Source organism: Cebus imitator, unplaced genomic scaffold, assembly GCF_001604975.1.
Source record: "Cebus imitator isolate Cc_AM_T3 unplaced genomic scaffold, Cebus_imitator-1.0 Scaffold262, whole genome shotgun sequence".
In the NCBI taxonomy this organism is placed as follows: domain Eukaryota; kingdom Metazoa; phylum Chordata; class Mammalia; order Primates; family Cebidae; genus Cebus; species Cebus imitator.
The window spans coordinates 1,041,737-1,060,783 of record NW_016107577.1 but is presented as its reverse complement, the minus strand read 5'-3'; the positions used below and the strand labels follow the sequence as shown (position 1 = coordinate 1,060,783).

Here is a 19,047-nt window from a genome sequence, read left to right as displayed (position 1 = left end):
CTTGACAAAGACTTGCTTCTTGGAGCTTCTACTACTTTCTGGTGGAGGGCTAAGAAATATGATTGTGTTCTTTTAAGTCTGAAGAGTATTATATTTGCCAACTCCTGACCAAATATCCTTGCCAAGGAAAAGGCCTAAAATGTAATTAAAGATATTTACAAACGACTTGCTTTTGGACTGTTTGGCCACTCAGGGTCATAGCTATCAAAATATTAGCAATTTGGGGGAAGAGCTGTCTGTTTGGCCAAGGACAAGTTCTTATAAGACATCATTTTGAGGAATAATGGGGAAAATGGGAAGGCACATACTCTGAGTAAGGCATTTGAGTTATAATCTGTCAAACATTTTTGTTTGTCATAGTCTAATGGGAACCTGTTTTCCCTCTTTCAGACACACACATATATACACATCAATCACACAGATGCATCTACAAAATATAGATACACATCTGAATGTATGCTTTTCATTGACGATGCCAGCCCAGAACCACAGCTCTTACCCTTTTGTTCTCTTCCTGATCTTTAACTCCAAGGTAACCTTTCCCTGTGATTTCAGTGAAACCATTATTCTCCCTACCTACCCACCCCAGCATGACAATAAAGAGTGTTTGCTCTCTCTCTCATATACAAAACAAACAAATTCATTTGTCTGTGATGTACAGCTTGCTATGTCCACAGATATGGTTTGCCTAGTCCTGTGCTCTAGGTCATTTGGCTGAGAACAGACGGGATGCTCACTTTGGTTTTCAACGGTTAACTAGTCATTGAAATTCATTTCATCAAATGATCTTAGAGGATAATTGTTTAAATATCTGTCCAGACTAGCTTTTTAGAGTCAGGTGAGATTACGTATGTCACATTCTTATTTCTCTTAATTGAATTTTTATCATCTGAGATAGGAATAATAGAGGGCTATCTTTTTCAAGTGAAGATATTACAATAGTCTTAAGACCTTAGTGTAACATCCTGGCCCCTAAGGAAAAAGAAGTTCTGGTTCATACATATAACTTTGCATGCTATCTGCCACTTGGATGTGTCCTAATCGAATGGAAAGGGTTGATTTTCTGTAGCTAGCTGTACAGGGCAAGAGCTGTACAGGGTACCTTTAAGGATAGCTTCAGGCCAAAGCTGAGGGAAGTGGAGACAGCGGAAAATGCTAAGACATTTTAAAGATGTTTTAGGCCAAAAATAGAATAAGAAATAGACCATTTCCCTGGACATTTTCTGTAGGTTAACACGGTTAACTATTGGTAAATGCATATGCTACAACTTAATATAAGCATAAGGAAAGCTTAATCGCTTGACTTCCATTGTATTCCTTTTTTTTTCAATCGAATAGAATGATCTTCAAATTGTTAAATGTAGAATAAATATGCCACATACTGAGCTGAGGCCTATGGCAAAACAAAAATGGAAAAAAACAGGTACTTCAGAGAAAGGGCCAAATAGTTCTTTGGAAATGTGGGAGGAATTTTGGGGGCCAGTTTGTACATGCCTAGAATTGTCAAGTGGCACGGTCGTGGGCATGGGATCCAAACCAAGTTAAAGCATTATAAAGCCAAAACGCGGTGTTGTTTCTTTAAATCTCTCGCTTTTGAGCTGTTGATGAACGCTATCTAGTAATACAGGCGTTGCAGTTTCCCTTTTTTCACTAATGTTCAAAGGTTTTCATTTCTTCCGTATGTAGTGGTATGCAATTCAAGACATGTTTTAGTTTGCTACACTGCTAGATACATACTTACTCTAAGAAAATCTCATTTCTGTTCCTGTGTAGTGCATTTAACACTCTAGCTTCCTCTCTCTACTCCTGAAGTATTTCTCCAGAGACCTTGCTTCCTTTCCCGAGTTCTCAAGGAGCTCTGAGCTCATCGCTGGGCATCTGGAGGGAAAGTGAAGTACCTCCTTCCATTGGCCTCACACCGTTCCTGTCTTAGACCTTCCTTGCACGACTTTAGAAGCTGGTCCGGCCCACCAGTGCCTTTGGCTTTAGGAAGTAGGAAAGAGGGTGGGGCCGGCAGGGCGGCTCCGGAACCACAGGGGGCTCCTGGGAAGCTACCGTCGAGAGCAACGTGCGGCTGCGTTGGACCTTGGCTCCAGCCTGGCAAGCTGAGGTGAAAGCCCTGGAATAAGGTAAGAAATGAGCGCCACCGCAGACGGGATATGTGCCAGGTGGACACGGTTCAGTAGGGTCTCAGAGCTGCACAGGATCCCGCCCGTCCCTTAGACTGCTGTAATCTCTCGCCAGGTGAACGAATGCCCTCTCCCTGGGTGTGGCTATCCAGCCGCTGCTGTCCTCATTGACAGAACAGCTTTTTAAGTCAACAATTCCGACAAACATTTGTTCAATCAACATTTGCTCCCACCGCTGCCCAGCCTACGTAACCAACCCAGTGGTTGTTGGTTGGGAAGGGCTTTCTTAATGGAGACCAGAATCTTCTTGACCGCCTGCAACTTTCACCCTTTAGTCCACAAAGAAGTTATCTTCCCCTTTCCCTTGTGGCTTCTGCTAACAGCTCACTTACACCTTTTCTTTAACACTAGATGAAAGTGAACTCTCTATGTTATTCTTTGTGAGATTTCTTCACCAAGTGGTCACTTTATCTGTCACCGTGGCTAATTTGAAAGATAAACGAAACAACTTTGAAGAGAAAGGTTCTTATGAAGCATCAGCGTTTTGAAATATTGTTTTCTAGGTGACACTGCTAAATACTATTTCATATTTGAAAGCCAGATTTATAATGTTTTCACCACTGAATCCCCAGATGTTGCTTGCTTTCTCTTGATGGCATAGTCACAGCAGGTTTGCTGCAGTCTGAGCTGCAATCAAATCTAGTATTTCCTCCCTGCAGATTAACCATGGCATGGTGGAGCTGGCCCATCCACAAATGAGGAGAGATTCTAGTTTGTTTTATTTCCTGTTTCATTTTGTGTAAAAATGACTTTTGTATACTCAATTTATCCTGTAATTTTGAAAACCAGTAACCTTTCATAAGGAACTGGATGCAGGTGGTGTGGAGGAAACAATGCAGAAGTATGACAAGATCTTTCACAACTATTCTGGAAAGTAGCTCAGCTTCTTGCCTTCGAAAAAGAATAAAAGTTAGTGCTGTGAATCTGTACAAGTCAGTAATCTTAGTTCATATGGATGAAATAGGTAGTGAACTTATGTGTATGTGCATGTGTGCACATGCATGTATGAGTGATCTTGAACATTCCAAATGCTCTTAGCCAGCCTTGACATAAAAAAAAAAAAACAACAGGTACAGTAACTCTAAGTATGCAGTGAGAAGGCAATGAAATGATTTGAAATGATGTGTGTCATTTATATCTTCTTCCTACCAAAACAACCACAACCACCATCTCATAGCTTTTTCTGCTTGAAAAGAAAATAAGGTGATTGCTAGACTTATTAAACTTTCTTTCAGGAAACATCCGCATTGTTAACACGTTGACAAACATTTGGTTTAAAGGAGGTGGGTGAGAAACAAATTATGTGACTAAATTGAGCCTTTATACCCTGTCCCCCTTTTTAGCTCTTATTTAAATGTATTTGCCATTTCATTTCTGGAATGACAAGGAGACAATGCTAAACTCACAAAGCATGCATCCTACTTTTTTTTTTTTTAATCTTGGGTTTTTAAAAACAGAAGTTATCTTCTTAGCTAATATATTCTTCTGGGTTCTTGGATCCTCCACTCTAAGCACTGTTCTATGTCCCACAAACCCAAGGAAGATAATTGTCATAAAGTAGGACCTTTTGTTGTAACCGGCTTATCCATGGAAGTTGGACACATAATGAATGAAAATACATGAGAACACAGATGACAAAATTAGAGTGAATTAGATGCATGGATATTAAATACATTGAAAGCATAATAAGAGTGCTTTGATTCAAGAGGGATTGTTCAAGGAAAGATTCATAAAGAAGGTCAATATTACAGACTTGTGAAGAAGAGGAAAGATATGGATGAGTGAAGGAAGGGGTTATGGTAGGTAGGGGAAGCAGCCCTCGTAGGGTGCATTTAAGTAGAAAGAGAGGAGGTGAAAAGGAACATACAGTGTCCCATTTATGGGCCATAATATCAGGTTCAGCAAATACTGTCTTTCGGAAAAGCAAAAGTGAAAGAAAGGAATATATAAACCTTGATTGTGATGTTCTGCCACTCTCTGATACCATTCTCCACAATGCTTGTGCAATTATACCTATCACCGCATCCCCAGGTATATGTGTAATACCTTAGATTCATTGTGTTGGAAAATGGCAGGCATTCTCAAGAATCCTGAATAGATACACAGCTGGTCCCAGAAAATTCCAATGCTGTTAAAACTAAGGACATTTACCTGATTCTGCCTTCAGTTGTTACCAGTTTGATAATTGCAAAGTCTTCCAAGTTATCAGTCTCTAATGGCAGAGATTCAAACCTCAGTAGAGAAATCCTTGAAACTACTACCAAATCAGGATTGTGGCAACTAGGGAGTTTTAAGTTAGACTAAACTATTTTAAGTGCTATCCAATAGAAATTTCTGCAGTAATAGAGTGCTCTATCTCCACTTGTACTCTCCAATACAGTAGTTACTAGTCACATGTGGCTGTTATGCACTTAAAATGTGGCAGGTGCAATTGAAGAACTGAATTTTTAATTTCACTTAACTGTAGTTAATTTAAATTTAAATAGCCTCTGTGGCTAGTGGTTACCTATTGGACAGCACAATTTTATATAAGAACCATCTGGCTTCCTGCCTGGTGAAGGGGGCCAAAGAGAGGAGCTATTCCTTCTCACAGATGGAATCTCTTAGGCTTTAGCTGTAGGCTAAGTTACAAACCAGATTTTGCTACAAATGTAGCTCTTGGTTGTTAAATAAAAAATGTGCATAGGTAATTCTACATATGTAGGTTGTTTGCAGACCACACTTGGAGAAAGCTCCGCAGAGCACACTGAAAGGTCTAGGTACAACGAGTCCATTATTTGGTGTTTTGAATCCTGGCTTCTGTAACAAGTTCATTTACTTTGGGCCAGCGGTTTTCTTTTTCCTTTTTTTGACATAGGGTCTCACTCTGTTACCCAGCTTGGCATGCAGTGGTGTGATCACAATTCACTGCAGCCTCGATTTTCCGGGCTCAGGTGATTCTCCCACCTAGGCCTCCTGAGTAGCTGGGAGCACAGGTGAGCGCCATTACACCTAGCTAATTTTTGTATTTTTTTATAGAGACGGGGTTTTGCCATGTTGCCCAGGCTGGTCTCAAACTTGTGGGCTTAAGTGATCCTCCCGTCTCAGTCTCCCAAAGTGCTGGGATTTCAGGTGTGAGCCACTGCACCTGGCCTAGTTTTCAAACTATAATGTGCATCAAAATCACCTGCAGCGCTTGTTTGCACACAGATTGCTGGGCCCCACCCCCTAGATATTCTGATTTGGTAGGTCTAGGGTGGAGTATGATAATTTGCATTTCCAAGTTCCCAGGTGATTCTGATGCTACTACACTTTGAGAACCATAGCTGTAGACCAAGACTCTCTCTCATACCCTGTTTCTTGGAACCTAATTCTTGCCTTAATCCTTACTCCTTGAGTCCCTTTCTTTGCCCCCTTTAAAATAATCTAATTTCTCTGGGCCTAAAGTCTTTCCAACTTTGCAAAGGCTGAAGCTGAAGTAGTATCCTGAACCTGAGTACCTGTAACCTTTCTTCCAGACCTTCATGTTGCTGACCAGTTGCCTGTCTGGAATTCTGCTCTGCTGTTTCCTTAATGGCAAATTCTTCTTGATCTGTATAGTAGTTAGTTTTGGGCCTCTCTTTCACCAGCTGTTCATCTCTGGAGGCATTCTCACATTGGTTAGTGCTGAAACTTGCCTAAATACTTCTCACATCCCAATAGGTCTGTCTAGTAAACTAGCCTCAGTCTCCCACTTGGCCTGTGTCTTGCCAGCTGAGCTCCAGTTTTGGCATACCATCAGTATAAAGTACCTGCCAAGGGAATTGACCTGGTTTGGCTTCTTCTCCACCAACAACGCGAGTGAAGTCATCAAATGATTGGGTGCTTTGAGTGACGTTATCCAAAATGGTTTCAACTTCAGTAGAATTTTCATTGTACACATCAGGAAAAACAGTCTCAGAACGGGTGAGTTTAGAAGTTTGTAAAGCAGAAACTCTTCCACATGGAAATGGCACTAGAAAAACAGAAGAAAAAATTAGTATTCTGATATTTCTCATTGGTAAATGGAACATGCATTATAAAAATTGAGATTGAGGCCCATCCTTGTTACTTCTGAGAAGCAGGCCCATCAGTATTTTTAAAAATCTAATCAGTGAATAAAGTCTCAAGCTAAAAGGTTGATTGAATTATTTTCATGGAAAGTTTTCAAATCCTTCATGAAAAGAACATTTGGCTCCGGAATTCATCATCTTTACGGAAATAGAATAGGTGTTCCAGAATCAAATTTGGTAAGACTTTTATAGAGTCTAATGACTTTCTGTTTAGTTTCTTTACTAAAAAGTCTTACTCCCAAGTGCCATCCCTGAATGGAAGTCTGCTGATTGATGCCTTGTAACTTTAACTTTCCAATTCAGTAAATGGGACGTCTGCTGCTTATCATTAAGAGGGTTTCTTTTGCAGACTAAAATGCCTTCTAGATTCCAAGGTGCATTTTAGGTATTTTCTGGGGAGAGAGAATTGTGATTCAATTGCCTGGCTTTCAAATATTATCCAAAGAAATTGCTGATATGATTATCACAGCCATATTCACCAGGACGTGCCCACCATTTTTCCTTGGGTTGGTTTATTTTCTAAAGAAAAAAAATCTGTTGATACACTGGGGACTACCAGAATGGGAATTTGTAGTCAAACAAAGTCACCTCACATTTCATTTCCATTTCTCACTTTCCTTCAAGCCACATTCTTTGTAACAGACATTTCTATAGCAACCAGCTGCGACAAAGTATCATGAAGACAGCAAGTGGTTGAGAAAACAGGAAATTATTTCAAAATACTATGTATAAATATACATGATCAACAATGGCTGGAGCAAAGGGACCATTGTTGAAAAGGCAGAAAAGCTTATTTTAAGTTTGGCTTACTTATTCTGCTAAAGCTAAGGCTATATTCAAACATAACACTTAATAAATTGGAAGTGGTTTTCAATTCTGTTTCTCTTTTATGGCATAGAAGAGCTTGTAAGGGTTTAGCTACTATACCATCTGTCTATACTGGAAGTTAGGTTTTTAAGGTTAAAATACACAGACACACACCCACATACATATTCATGCTCCTCTCAAGGTAGACTAGCTTTGAGACAATGTATATGAAGAACCAGGCAGAAGGACAAGTGGGCAGGTCCTGAAGCCTTAGAGACTCTTCATTTTAGTTGCAGGATATATATTCCTGGCTTCTGTTTCTTTCTTTAATTTCCTCTGCCTGGCGTATGTTGAGATAGGTATTGAAACCAGTTATAGAGAAATGGTACATGATTTAATGTACCAATTTAATAAGATATCAGGTTTTGGAAATGCAAAAGAAATTATATCCAGTTTGCTTCAAAGAGACCCCTAATTTTCAAATGCATTTGACCCTGTAGAGCCTAAATTTTTTTAAAAATTAAAGTGTCTAGGGCTTTCATTTTGAGAGAGGAGTCATATGAACATGGAGTGGAGATGTTCTGAATACACTAATCAGCTGGTAAAATGGTGGCATGGTTGATATGACTGGGAAACATTGCTTTGTTCTCTGCCATATAGATTGTACTGATCAGCCTAGCAGAACTTAAAACAGTTCATGGCTGGAATCATTCTGACACCAAGTGTGTAAATTTGGCTTGAGACCCAACAATAAAAAAATAACTTTATCAGAGTAAACTAGCCAGCCCAAATAGAATCATGCTTCAAATTCACAATCCTTGTACTAGAAGCCTATCACTCTATCGTTTGTGTATATTTTATGATGTAGTATTACTACATTGATTTGACTTGATGAATTACAAATATATATGCAGAAATCACACAAATTAATTGCTTTGTCATATAAGTGTTAGAGAAAAAAATTGGACACAGAAAAGAATTCAAGCTGTAGATGATTACATAGTTTATATTTAAAATATGATGCAATTTAGATGATTAATTTGTCTAATTCAAGCTACTCATCTTTTATATGACTTCGAAAGGAAGCAGATTTAAGTAGGAATTAAAATTATGTAGGTTTGTTAAAATGCTGAAGGTTCAGATAAAGATTTTCTTAAAAAAAATCTTATTCGGATTATGACCTGCTGGTTCACAGGACTTCTGGTTTTCTGCAAGTCGGTATCCCTCGGTACAGGAGCAAACCACCTTGTGATCAGCACTAAATTTACAAAACTGCGTGCATCTGCCATTCTTAATGCTACATGATGCATCTAAAAGAAGCAAAATAGACAGCAACAGCATCATTTAACATGCATTTCTAAAAAATACATGGAACTATTGATTCATGTATGGGTCAAATATATGTTGGGGACATTCATGGAGAGAAATTTTGGAGCTTTGAACTAAGAGTGAAAAGAAAGGTAAAATAAGGCATAAAAACGGTGGTAGCACTATAACTGATTGGTTTAAAACTAAATATTTGGATATTCTACTTTCACTAAATCATGGACTACAGGTTTAAAATGCTATTTATTAATATATAACATATTCAGAAAAGTACACAAAACTTTAGTATAAGTTTTCATAAAGTAAATGAGCCTGTGTAAACACTAAACTGACCAATATCAATACCCCAGAAGATGCCCTCTCCTGATCATTCCACCCTTTTTCCTTTTTATAGGTTACCATTACCTGGACTTCTAACACAGTAAATAGTTCTTGTCAGTTCTGGAACTACAAATAGAAGTTCACAATATGTACTCATCTGTGTGTTTCATTTAGCATTTTGTCTGTGAGATTAATCCATGTTGTTTTGTGTAGCAGTAGTTCATTTACATTGCTGTGTAGTATTCCATTGCATTACTATTACAGCTTTTATGTATTCATTCTACTGTTAATGGAGATTTGATTTGTTTCCAGTTTTTGGCTCTTATGTGTAATACTGTAATGAACATTCTTGTATATATTTTTTGGTGACATAAACATACCTTTTTACTGGTTTATAATTTTGAGTGTAATTACTGGATCACATGTTCAGATCTAATAGATACTACCAAACAATTTTCTAAAAGGAATGTACAGATTTGAATTCTCACCATCACTGTATGGGTTTCAGTTATTAGGTATCTGTATTGCAGTTATCTTGTCTCAGTCGGTGACTTGTCTTTTCAGTTGAAGTAGAGTCTTTTGCTTGAACAGGAGTTCTTAGTTTTAATATAGTTCAGTTTATCAATCTTTTCCTTTATGGTAACCACTTTTTGTATTTTAAGAAATTTTTGCTTTCTGCAACTTCATGAATATAAAATGTTATTGTTTTATATTTCAAGCTTAGATCTCTTTTTCCCATATGAATATCTAATTGTTTTATATTTCAAGCTTAGATCTCTTTTTCCCATATGAATATCTAATTGACCTACCACTTTTTATTGAAAACACCAATTCCCTTCTCTACTGCAGTGGCACTTCTGTCATAAATCAAGCCTCCATATAGGTACAGGTATGCTTCTGAGCACTCTATTGTGTTTCATTGATCTGTTTGTCTATCCTTGTGTCAGTACCACACTGTATTAATAAATGTAACTTGATAATAAGTCTTGACATCTGGTAGAGTAAGTAGTACAAGTTTATTCTTCCTCAAAACTGTCTTGGCTATCCTTGGCTCTTTGCATTTCCATATGCATTTTAGAATTAGCTTATTAATTCTGCCTGACCTCCCCTCACCAAAATAGCCTGTTGGGTACTTTGACTGGTATTACATTGAATCCATTAGTAAATATTTGATATATTTACTATATTGTATCCTTTAATTGATGAACATTGCCCATTCATTTATTTAGGTCTTCCTTAATTTTTCTCAATAATGTCTCATAATTTTTATGTAGAGTTCTTGCACATCTTATGTACATGCTTGACAATAGTACAGCTTTCAGCAGAAATCCTCAGTGGTCAGTGTCATCATAACATGGAAATTTTGAAAATGAGTGACTGTATTAGATACTTCCTATGCACCACCTTCATTCTTCTCAGCTTCACCTGTGTCATTTTCCTGCATGGTGGTGATTTGCTCTGGGTGTATTTCAACCAACCTCCTATAGGGGTATCCTTGAATTGCCTTGGCTCATAGCTGCCCTATGTGTCTTTTGCCTTGAGGCTTCCCTGTTAATGCTGAGGCATGGATGCCATATGACCTTCTGGGTACCCAGGCATGCCCAAGTAGGAAATGTGGGGAAGTTAATTCCCCATAAGTCAAACTTCTAACCAACAAGAGACAGATACTGATGGACAAATTCTTTCACCTCTTCTTCCCACTCAGGTGGACTAACCTGAGGTCAGTTTATTTAACTTACTGGAGACAGTCCCAGGAAGTTAAGCAATGAGTTGCAGTTAGAAGCAAGTAGTTTGATAACTCATCCTCTTACTGGCTTTCTTTTCCTTGCTGCCTCACTCTTTAGTTCCTTTTTCTTGCCCCTTGGGATTGCATATGTTAACAAATCAGCTTGTGTCTTTTTTCTGGGGAACACAGGCTAACAGAGTGACTGTATGGTTTTGGAGAATATGAACTTTTGAGTGACAAAACTTTTAAACGCTATTTTACATATGCTAGCATAGCCGAATGTATTAATTAGCTCTTAGTCCTTACTGATAGTTCAGGAAATAAAGGGAGGCAAATAGACTATTGCCATGGGGACAAAGGAACCAGCTTGAGCTTTAACCTTTGCTACCAATAATCCACTAAGGGCATGATCTAAGAAAATGGCACTTGGTCCTATTAATTAATTAATTTAAAGACCTTTCTCCCCACTAGCAGTGGTAATATCTCTGGATCTTTTTATGTTACTAGTTATCATTTTGTTGCACAAAGCAATACTAAAGTGTTCAGCCAAATCAAACATTACCTGTGGAAAGTGTTCGGTCAATATGAGATTGTGATAAGTTGCAAAAGGTGCAGCTTGGTTTGTCCAGGGCATGCACAATGGGAATGAGTAAATTCTGAATTCTCTCAATTCTGATTCTGTGTTATTGGGTAAATAACCATACCACTGTATCATTCTCCATGTTATTCATTGCCCTCTAGGGCCCAGTATGTTGCTGGTGCTGTTGATCTTTGGCTTGTTTTGTGCAGGAGGTGGGAAATATCGCTTCCTAATCAGTAGTCTTTTGCCCTCAGCTAAAGGACTCAAGATTCCAGAAATAGAATAATGACACGAGGAATTCCAGGGGAGAGTTCTATAGAGCAGGACCTAAGGGACAGTTAGAATGGGACTCATTTATCAATTACTGAGCATTTCTATGTCAGGTACTGTGGTGGGTATGGGTGCTCTTTGATCCTGAAGCTGGTCTCAGTGCCTAGAATATATGTTAAAGAATGTCTCAAAGCATCTGTTTTTCTCCCTCCATGTTAACACGAACAATGTCTAATTCCCTTCATGCCTACTACAAATGTTAGTATGTTCTGCTTTATTTTATTCTGGCTTTATATTTCCTGAGATATCCACTGGCGTGACAACCGAACCTTGGACAAAAGATGTTTTATTTAACAAGTTTACCGTAAAATATGCTGTGCTTCAGCTAAACTCAACGTAGTTCTTTTTCTCACTCCTCAGAAAATGTAGTAAATAAGACAGCAGTGTCTGTGACATGCTGGAAAATTGAAAAAGTGTTTATATGCTTGTGATTTTTTTCTTTCCACTCTACTTTACTGTGGGAAAATGCCTCTGTTACTCTTTAGAAGAGGCAGGAATGACCAAATTCTTACAGAACTTCGTCTATCTGAGAGATACTTGGATTTGTTGTACAGCTAGGGTACAGAGGTCTTTATTCTAACCAAAGGGACCTAGTAGCCAATTAATATTCTTTAACTAGAAAGCACACTCTGAATATTTATACCTCTCTCACCCAGTGAAGGGCCCGATAGACAAGGGAAAAAGATAACAAAACATTCTTATTGATGAAAATCTCCTTTCTTTTTCCACACCATATAAGACAAAAGATGGGGCTGAGATGCCCCATAAACTGTGCTATCTAATAGCTATTGAGATTAGTCTTTAATTTGAAGCAACAAGCTTAAATGGTAATTTGTTTATGCTTTTGCTGTTGCTTTCCTCTATTGTCTGAGATAAAGAGCAATTTGAGGGAATTCTCATTTTGTTTGTGAGTTAACTGGGCTGAAAATATTTTTCTAAACCTTGATCAGATTGGTGGGTTAGATCAACATACTTTAGAGGCCAGGATTGGTGGTAGCTGCAGTACAACTGCATAGCTCTGACCAAACCAAAATGTGGGAACATGAGAGTATCCACGTTGTGTCAGTTATAGACACAACACATTTTTGCTGTGTGGAACATAGACACACCTGTTAAAGTTTTGTGCTTATATTTACATTCCTCAGGGCTATTCCCTTCCTCCTCTTAAAGTGTCTTTATATTTAAACTAGGTAAAAATACTTATGTTTTCAATTATAGTTTACTACAACGTGCCCTTCAATTGTAACTGAGACTAATTGAGTTATTCATTCCCTCAGCTCCAATGGTTATATTATTTAAGCTGATAGAGTAACTACTCCAAAGAATTCTTGAGGTTTTTCATAATAGCAGGATCAAATTTATCCAGGTAAATCTGAATTTCAAATTATAACCTTTCAGATGAAAGTAGCACTTCAGAGATGTTGAATCAATGAACGCACCCGCAAGAAATGTAACCCAGACATTAGTTTGTCCCCACAATGCAAATCTAAAGGAATGGGACTCCAAGCCAGGTGTGCAAGTTCATTGACTCTTCTCTTTCTTTTCAAATATCTTTTCCCTGTCACCTTTATCTTTTTTTTTTAACCTTCTAAGAAATTTTAGAGCCCAAAGGGGGTCAATGAATTCCTTTTTAGTACTGAAAGGATTTCTGAACAACATTATGGGTGACTTTTTTCCTTTCTCAGCAGGACAAGTGCAGCTGCTACATTTCATTTCATTTCATGCCCTTTTCATCTGTGAGGTGGATTGCTGTAATGCCTTAATAGAGTTCTGCTAATTTTCTACTCTTTGTCCTTAGTTATGTAGCCTGTGGTGTTAAATTATTTCCTTAGGATTGCATCTCTATTCTTCTGGCATATCAGAGTAGAAAGTGAATTCCTCATTAGCACTGTGTGCATTTCACAATCACAGTACCAGTAATATTGCATCTGGAGGTAATAAACAAGTAGGTAAAGGACATTGGGGTTTACTGCTCCAATTACCAAAACCTCAGAAAAATTAATCTAGACTTTGAGAAGAAAAGGGATACGAGGATTCTAGGGTTGCTATGTAACACTTTTGATGTAATAAATATAGTCAAATTCAGGAATGAGCTTTGAATTTTGTCAACAAATTTAGTATATGAAGTGGTTTGTACATGTGGAGAATTCCCATTATATGGGATAATTGGCCAGTCATACCCTAGTTCTGTACTTAATTGACTTTCACTACCTATGTTGATAGCAATTTAGTCATGATTTCAATTTTCTGTGTTCAGTTTTCTCTGAGTTTTGAATATAGTAGTTAAAAGCATGGGTTTTGGTCACACTGAAGTTTAAGTCTTGTCTAAACCATTTATGCCTCTGTAACTTTTGGCTATTGGGGTTGCAGTTTTCTCATCTGTGTAGAATGGGGATAATGACAGTACTAACCACGTATGGTTGTACTAAGGATTAATAAGTAAAGTGAGTGGAACATCATTATCACTTAGTTACCAAATATTGATTTTAATATAGTTTCTTGAACTCATATTCTGAAAACTATAACCACAAATGAAATAAATGTTTATAAGCTTTGAAAGTATGTTTTTAAGAAAAAATTATGATACATGAATATTGCATTTTCTAGTTTCAACTAGTTTCAGAGGGAAACTTTGAACCATGAGTAGTCAAAACATAGTTACTTACCTAATTCACAGTTCTTTCCTTCAAATCCAAATGGACACCAACATTCATAGGAATTAATGTTATCCTTGCATCTGCCGCCATTTAAACATGGATTGGACTCACACTGATCTCCATCTTTGAGATAGGTTAAGAAATTGAATTGGCACATAAACTTAGAATGCCCAGTCCTTCCCTGTAGATACTCATGGGGATGGGAGTCTGATTTTAGGGTCAGAGCAAAACTACTGACCTGGAAGCCAGCTGCTTATAGGCATATGATGCTCCTGTCTTCCTGAGTTTCTAAAAGCCACCCAAACAAAGATCCTTAGGCTAACACTGTCTTAGGAAGTTGCCCTGAGGAAGGCATGTACATAGTTTATGCAATCCAAGGGAAGAGGGAGAAGGACGTTTTTGTATAGAAATGTACTATTTCAGCATAGGGTGAGACCAATTTTCAATCCTTCCTTACAGAATGATGGCAGAGTTAATTCCAAGTCAAATTGAATTGCTTCAAAAAATATCTCTATGTCGTACAATGCTCTATGGCAGGTCTTGTAGAGTAAACTAAGCTAGATAATATATGGTGTTTCCACTTTAGGAACTGATGGCCTAGGCATGGAGCAAATGCATCTACTTCCTTGTATTGCCACTTAACTTTGATGTATCATATGCAGTAATGGTCCAAGACAACAGAAAAGATGTCAGAAACATCTGTTACTGCTTAAAGATAGTCTGTGTTCTACAAATTAGGTTTCAAATGGTCTAGGTAATGTGAAAAACAGCATTCAATATATCATACAGAATTTAAAAAGATTCTACAGTGTGCTTTATTTATGTATGCATTGGTTATGTTTCTATTCTGCCTTTCTTCAAGTTTCTACATTTACTGTGAGCTTGAAAGCCTTTGAAGACACCAAAATTAAGAAAGCAGGAGGAAGGAATAGACAAAAGGAGAAGAGTCAGAATGCGAAGGGGACCTTTAAGCCTCATTTCTTAGTGCTCTGCCTTAATCCACACTTCTAAAGGAGTTTCAGGAGAAAGGATGAATAGAACCAGAAGGGAGACGGTAGGCACTTTGAACTAGAAAAATATCCCTGAAGAAAAAAATGGGAGCTTGATCTGTAAGTCTCAATATATGAGAAACAAAGGAGTAAGAGATAAAGATAACAATAAGAATCAAAGAATCAGGGAAAAGGGGGAACTGAGAAATTTCTAATTATCAATCGTATTTTAGAGCAAATATCCCTGATATCCTGTGTGTAGATTCCTGCCTGTTTACTCCCTCTTCTCTGTCAGAAACATCTATCCAGGTTCTGTTGACTAAGAGGCTAATATCCCTTTATCAGAAATAGTTTCTCCCTGGAAAATCTCCCTGCTGTAAAAATTAGACCTTGTCCCCTCTGCCACTACATCTGATAACCTTTTGCACAGACATTCCAATTTGTTCCAATTCTATGAAAACAAAATACATTATCTCTGGTTTATTATTATTGATGTTCAGAACTGGTCTAAAAATGAGCTACATTTGCCCTTTATATTATAGACCAAAAAATGTGAATTATTCAGGATGTTTTACTGAAAGGGTCTGGGCTTTCAGCCAGCTACACAGGAACTCATCTGCCGAGACATATCATTAAAATGAGTGTCATTTTATCCCACGTGTAGTCCTCCTTTGGGTTCTTGTCTGTGTGTACCTTGGGTCCAGGAAAAGCCGTGGACAGTTGGGGTCAAATACAAGAGACAAGACCTTGCCAAGTGAGAGATTCCTGTTTAAGACTACCAGGTTCTTGTTTCATGAATAACTGCATTTAGATTTGAAGGCCATGAGGTGTAATAGTGAAAGCAAGGGGTTGAACAGTAGAGAATTTGGCTTCTCTTCTGGGCTTCATGACTCCCCAACTGATGACCTTTGGCAACTTCTTTAACTTCCCTGAGCCTCAGTTTACTCTCCTGTAAAATAGAGTTAAATAATGCTTTGGTCACAGGCATGGTGTGAGGGTTAAATGAGATAGGCCTTTTGTAAACTGAAAAGTGCTTGACAGATGCTAGTAAAGTGGTTGGACAATCATTCTTCTTCAACGAGGCTCTTTATGTGATGAATTGATGGTACAGAATAGCACAGCAGTGAGAAGCCTGGATTTCTACTATGTGGGAGAAGAAACATAGGCTAATTTTGTAGTGGTTAGGAATCTCGACAGCAAGTGAAAAGAGGGAGGAAGTTTCTTTCTTTTTTGTTCTTGTTTTTGTTGTTTTATTTTTTGGTTGATGAAGCAATAGTGACAGAATAATGCCCTCCATGTCTTCCAGATAGCTATACCTGTGGTATGGCAAACAGTATGCCTATGTGGCCCAAAAGGCAGAGGCCCAACTTTAAAATATGATCCTGGGGGTGGGGAGTGAGCAATGAAGGGATTATAGGAATTTAAATGTAGTGCGGAATTTTTTGGAGGGTAAAGTAGGCATGGATTTACTTTTAGAAATAAATCATGTGATTCAAAGTTCTAAATTTTGCAGGAATGGATATTACAAAGACCTCTTTGGATTAACTTTAGGAGGTACTTCAGTAAAAATTACCATGGTAGTATTCATTTCTAAGATCAAGGAAAGACAGATAAAGCAATATAATAGAGTCAACTCCTTTTTTTCTCATGATTTAAAAACAAAAGTGGAGGAATTGTGAGTTCTGAGAGTATGAGAGTGTCCAGTAGTGTTCCAGAACATACACTGTAGAAAATAGAATTGGATTTCCAATTGATGGAAGTTGGAGAATTTGGTATTTGGATTAATTTCTTTTTATTTATGCATAGTCTTAGGTAAGTCAATCTTTGAAACTTACTCTCCCTCAAAATCCTACTGCTGAATTTTAAGTTACTGTAGTTTTAAAATTAGTTGTCATTAAAGTTTTGAATTTTCCTTCTTTTGGTTAATTCATTGGATGAATATTTACTGAGTACCTCTTTTCCAGATATTGTTTTAGGTGCTGGGGATATATCAATAAACAAAACAATTGAATATACAGTCACATGTGTACAGGTTTGCAGCCTAGGGGCCTAGGGGCAGTAGGCCACATCAATATATCCTAGGTATGTAGTAGGCTATACCATTTAGGTTTAAGTAAGTAAGCTCTATTATGTTCACACAATGATGAAATTGCTTAACGACACATTTCTCAGAATATATCCTCATTGTTAAGTTTCTCTGCCAACATGAAACTTGCATTTTTGGATGTTTGGGGAGCAGGAAAAAATAAATGATAAATAGTATGAGTAAGAAATTATAAGATACATTAGATGGTGAAAAGCTCTGTTAAAAAGTAGAGTGGGGGCCGGGCGCGGTGGCTCAAGCCTGTAATCCCAGCAATTTGGGAGGCCGAGGCGGGTGGATCACGAGGTCAAGAGATCGAGACCATCCTGGTCAACATAGGGAAACCCCGTCTCTACTAAAAAAATACAAAAAATCAGCTGGGCATGGTGGCGCATGCCTGTAATCCCAGCTACTCAGGAGGCTGAGGCAGGAGAATTGCCTGAACCCAGGAGGCGGAGGTTGCGGTGAGCCGAGATCGCGCCATTGCACTCCAGCCTGGGCAACAAGAGCGAAACTCCGTCTCAAAAAAAAAAAAAAAAAAAGTAGAGTGGGATACTGTGCAGGTGTCTAGAGTGGTAGGGCTACTGGGGCAGGTTGAAGTATTAATAGATGATGAAGGTAGGCCTTGCTAAGATGGTAACATTTGGGCAAAAACCTGAAGGAGTTAAGGGAGCCAGCTCAGGGGAATTTGGGAACAGCCAGATAAAACCTCTAAAGTGGGAGCATTCCTAGAGTGTGCAAGAAGTGGCAGGAAGGCCAAGGCGTCTGGAGCCCAGTGTGTGAGGAGAGAAGCAGCAGTGGTGAGAAGGGCAATGGGAGGGCGGGGAAGGACAATCATGGAAGGGCTTGTGGGCCATGATAATGAGGAGGACTTTGAAGCTACAAACATTTAAGTCAATCAGCATTCTCTGGTTTTACCGAGGAATGCAAACTTTCATTGGGTCCTAAGACACAATCATTTCAGTTTCTTCCTTCCACCTTCTTGGGGTGGAACAATGTTCTTTGTGAAGCCCTAGGGAAGATTAAACTTATCTACCAGCTGATAGTTCCCATGCTGGCATAACCCTATGGTATATCGCTATTCAATATGGGTTAGAAGGTTAGATTGATCTTTCTGAATCTTTTTGACAAAGTTTATTATCTATTTATGCAGAGAAAAAAACCCACATAATTCTCAGATGTTTCATATACAACCTATATGATAAAATGAATTGCTTACCAACATACTGCTTCCAAAATTCATTCTATAAAGAATAAAAGAAGACAAATTAATGGTAGTATTTAAAGTGTTTTGGTAACGATTCCCTATCTTTTGTAACATTTATAATACATACATATATATGGATGCTTTAAAATGTTAAAGAAAAGTCCCTTTTTAAAGATTTTCTATTCTATGTTCTGCATCTGAAAGGTATTATGTAGAAATACTCACTGTTTTTTCAGTGTTTTCAAAAACTTCTCGTGCTTCTTCAAAATTACACTTTTCTTCTAAACATTCTCTCTCAAGGTTCCCTTGAACAAACTCTTCCAATTTACCTGAATTATACCTCTTTGGCCGATTCAGAATTTTGTTGGCATTTTCATTATCAAGAAAAACTGAAATGTAAAAGAATAATTATTTAGCTTTAGGGAAAAAAAAGAAAACATCATGAAAATTAAATATATCTCTTAAGAAAGGCTTTGTTTTTAATCCAAGTAATCCCAAAGCCAATTTCTCTTTAGGGCATGGAGCCAAAATCTGTGATGTTCCCACAGTCCTATATAAACATGGAGATTTAGGAATTAAAATTCAATTTTACTTTTAGTCAGGAGAGTTCCAGTAGTAAAAGGTCAGATTTCTAATTGTATTTGAATTTACTTTGGATGAAAAAGAAAGTTCTCAAATGAGCAGTTAACTTCACACTTTGTCATCACTTGAAAATAGCTAGCTCATTGCGGATCCTTGCAAGGTGATCTATCACCCTGGCTT

General features: G+C 37.9%; 1 protein-coding gene across 1 annotated transcript in view; it reads right to left on the bottom strand.

The window, feature by feature from the left end:
* The window catches only part of F9 (coagulation factor IX), a 30,993-nt gene that overhangs the window by 5,804 nt on the left and 6,142 nt on the right, over positions 1-19,047 (bottom strand). Inside the window, exons 2-6 of the mRNA XM_017499913.2 lie at positions 18,511-18,674; positions 18,298-18,322; positions 14,016-14,129; positions 8,248-8,376; positions 5,960-6,162 (exon numbers count right to left, since the gene is read on the bottom strand). Coding sequence (XP_017355402.1) covers positions 5,960-6,162; positions 8,248-8,376; positions 14,016-14,129; positions 18,298-18,322; positions 18,511-18,674 — 635 coding nt within the window. The remainder of the gene's footprint in view (positions 1-5,959; positions 6,163-8,247; positions 8,377-14,015; positions 14,130-18,297; positions 18,323-18,510; positions 18,675-19,047) is intronic.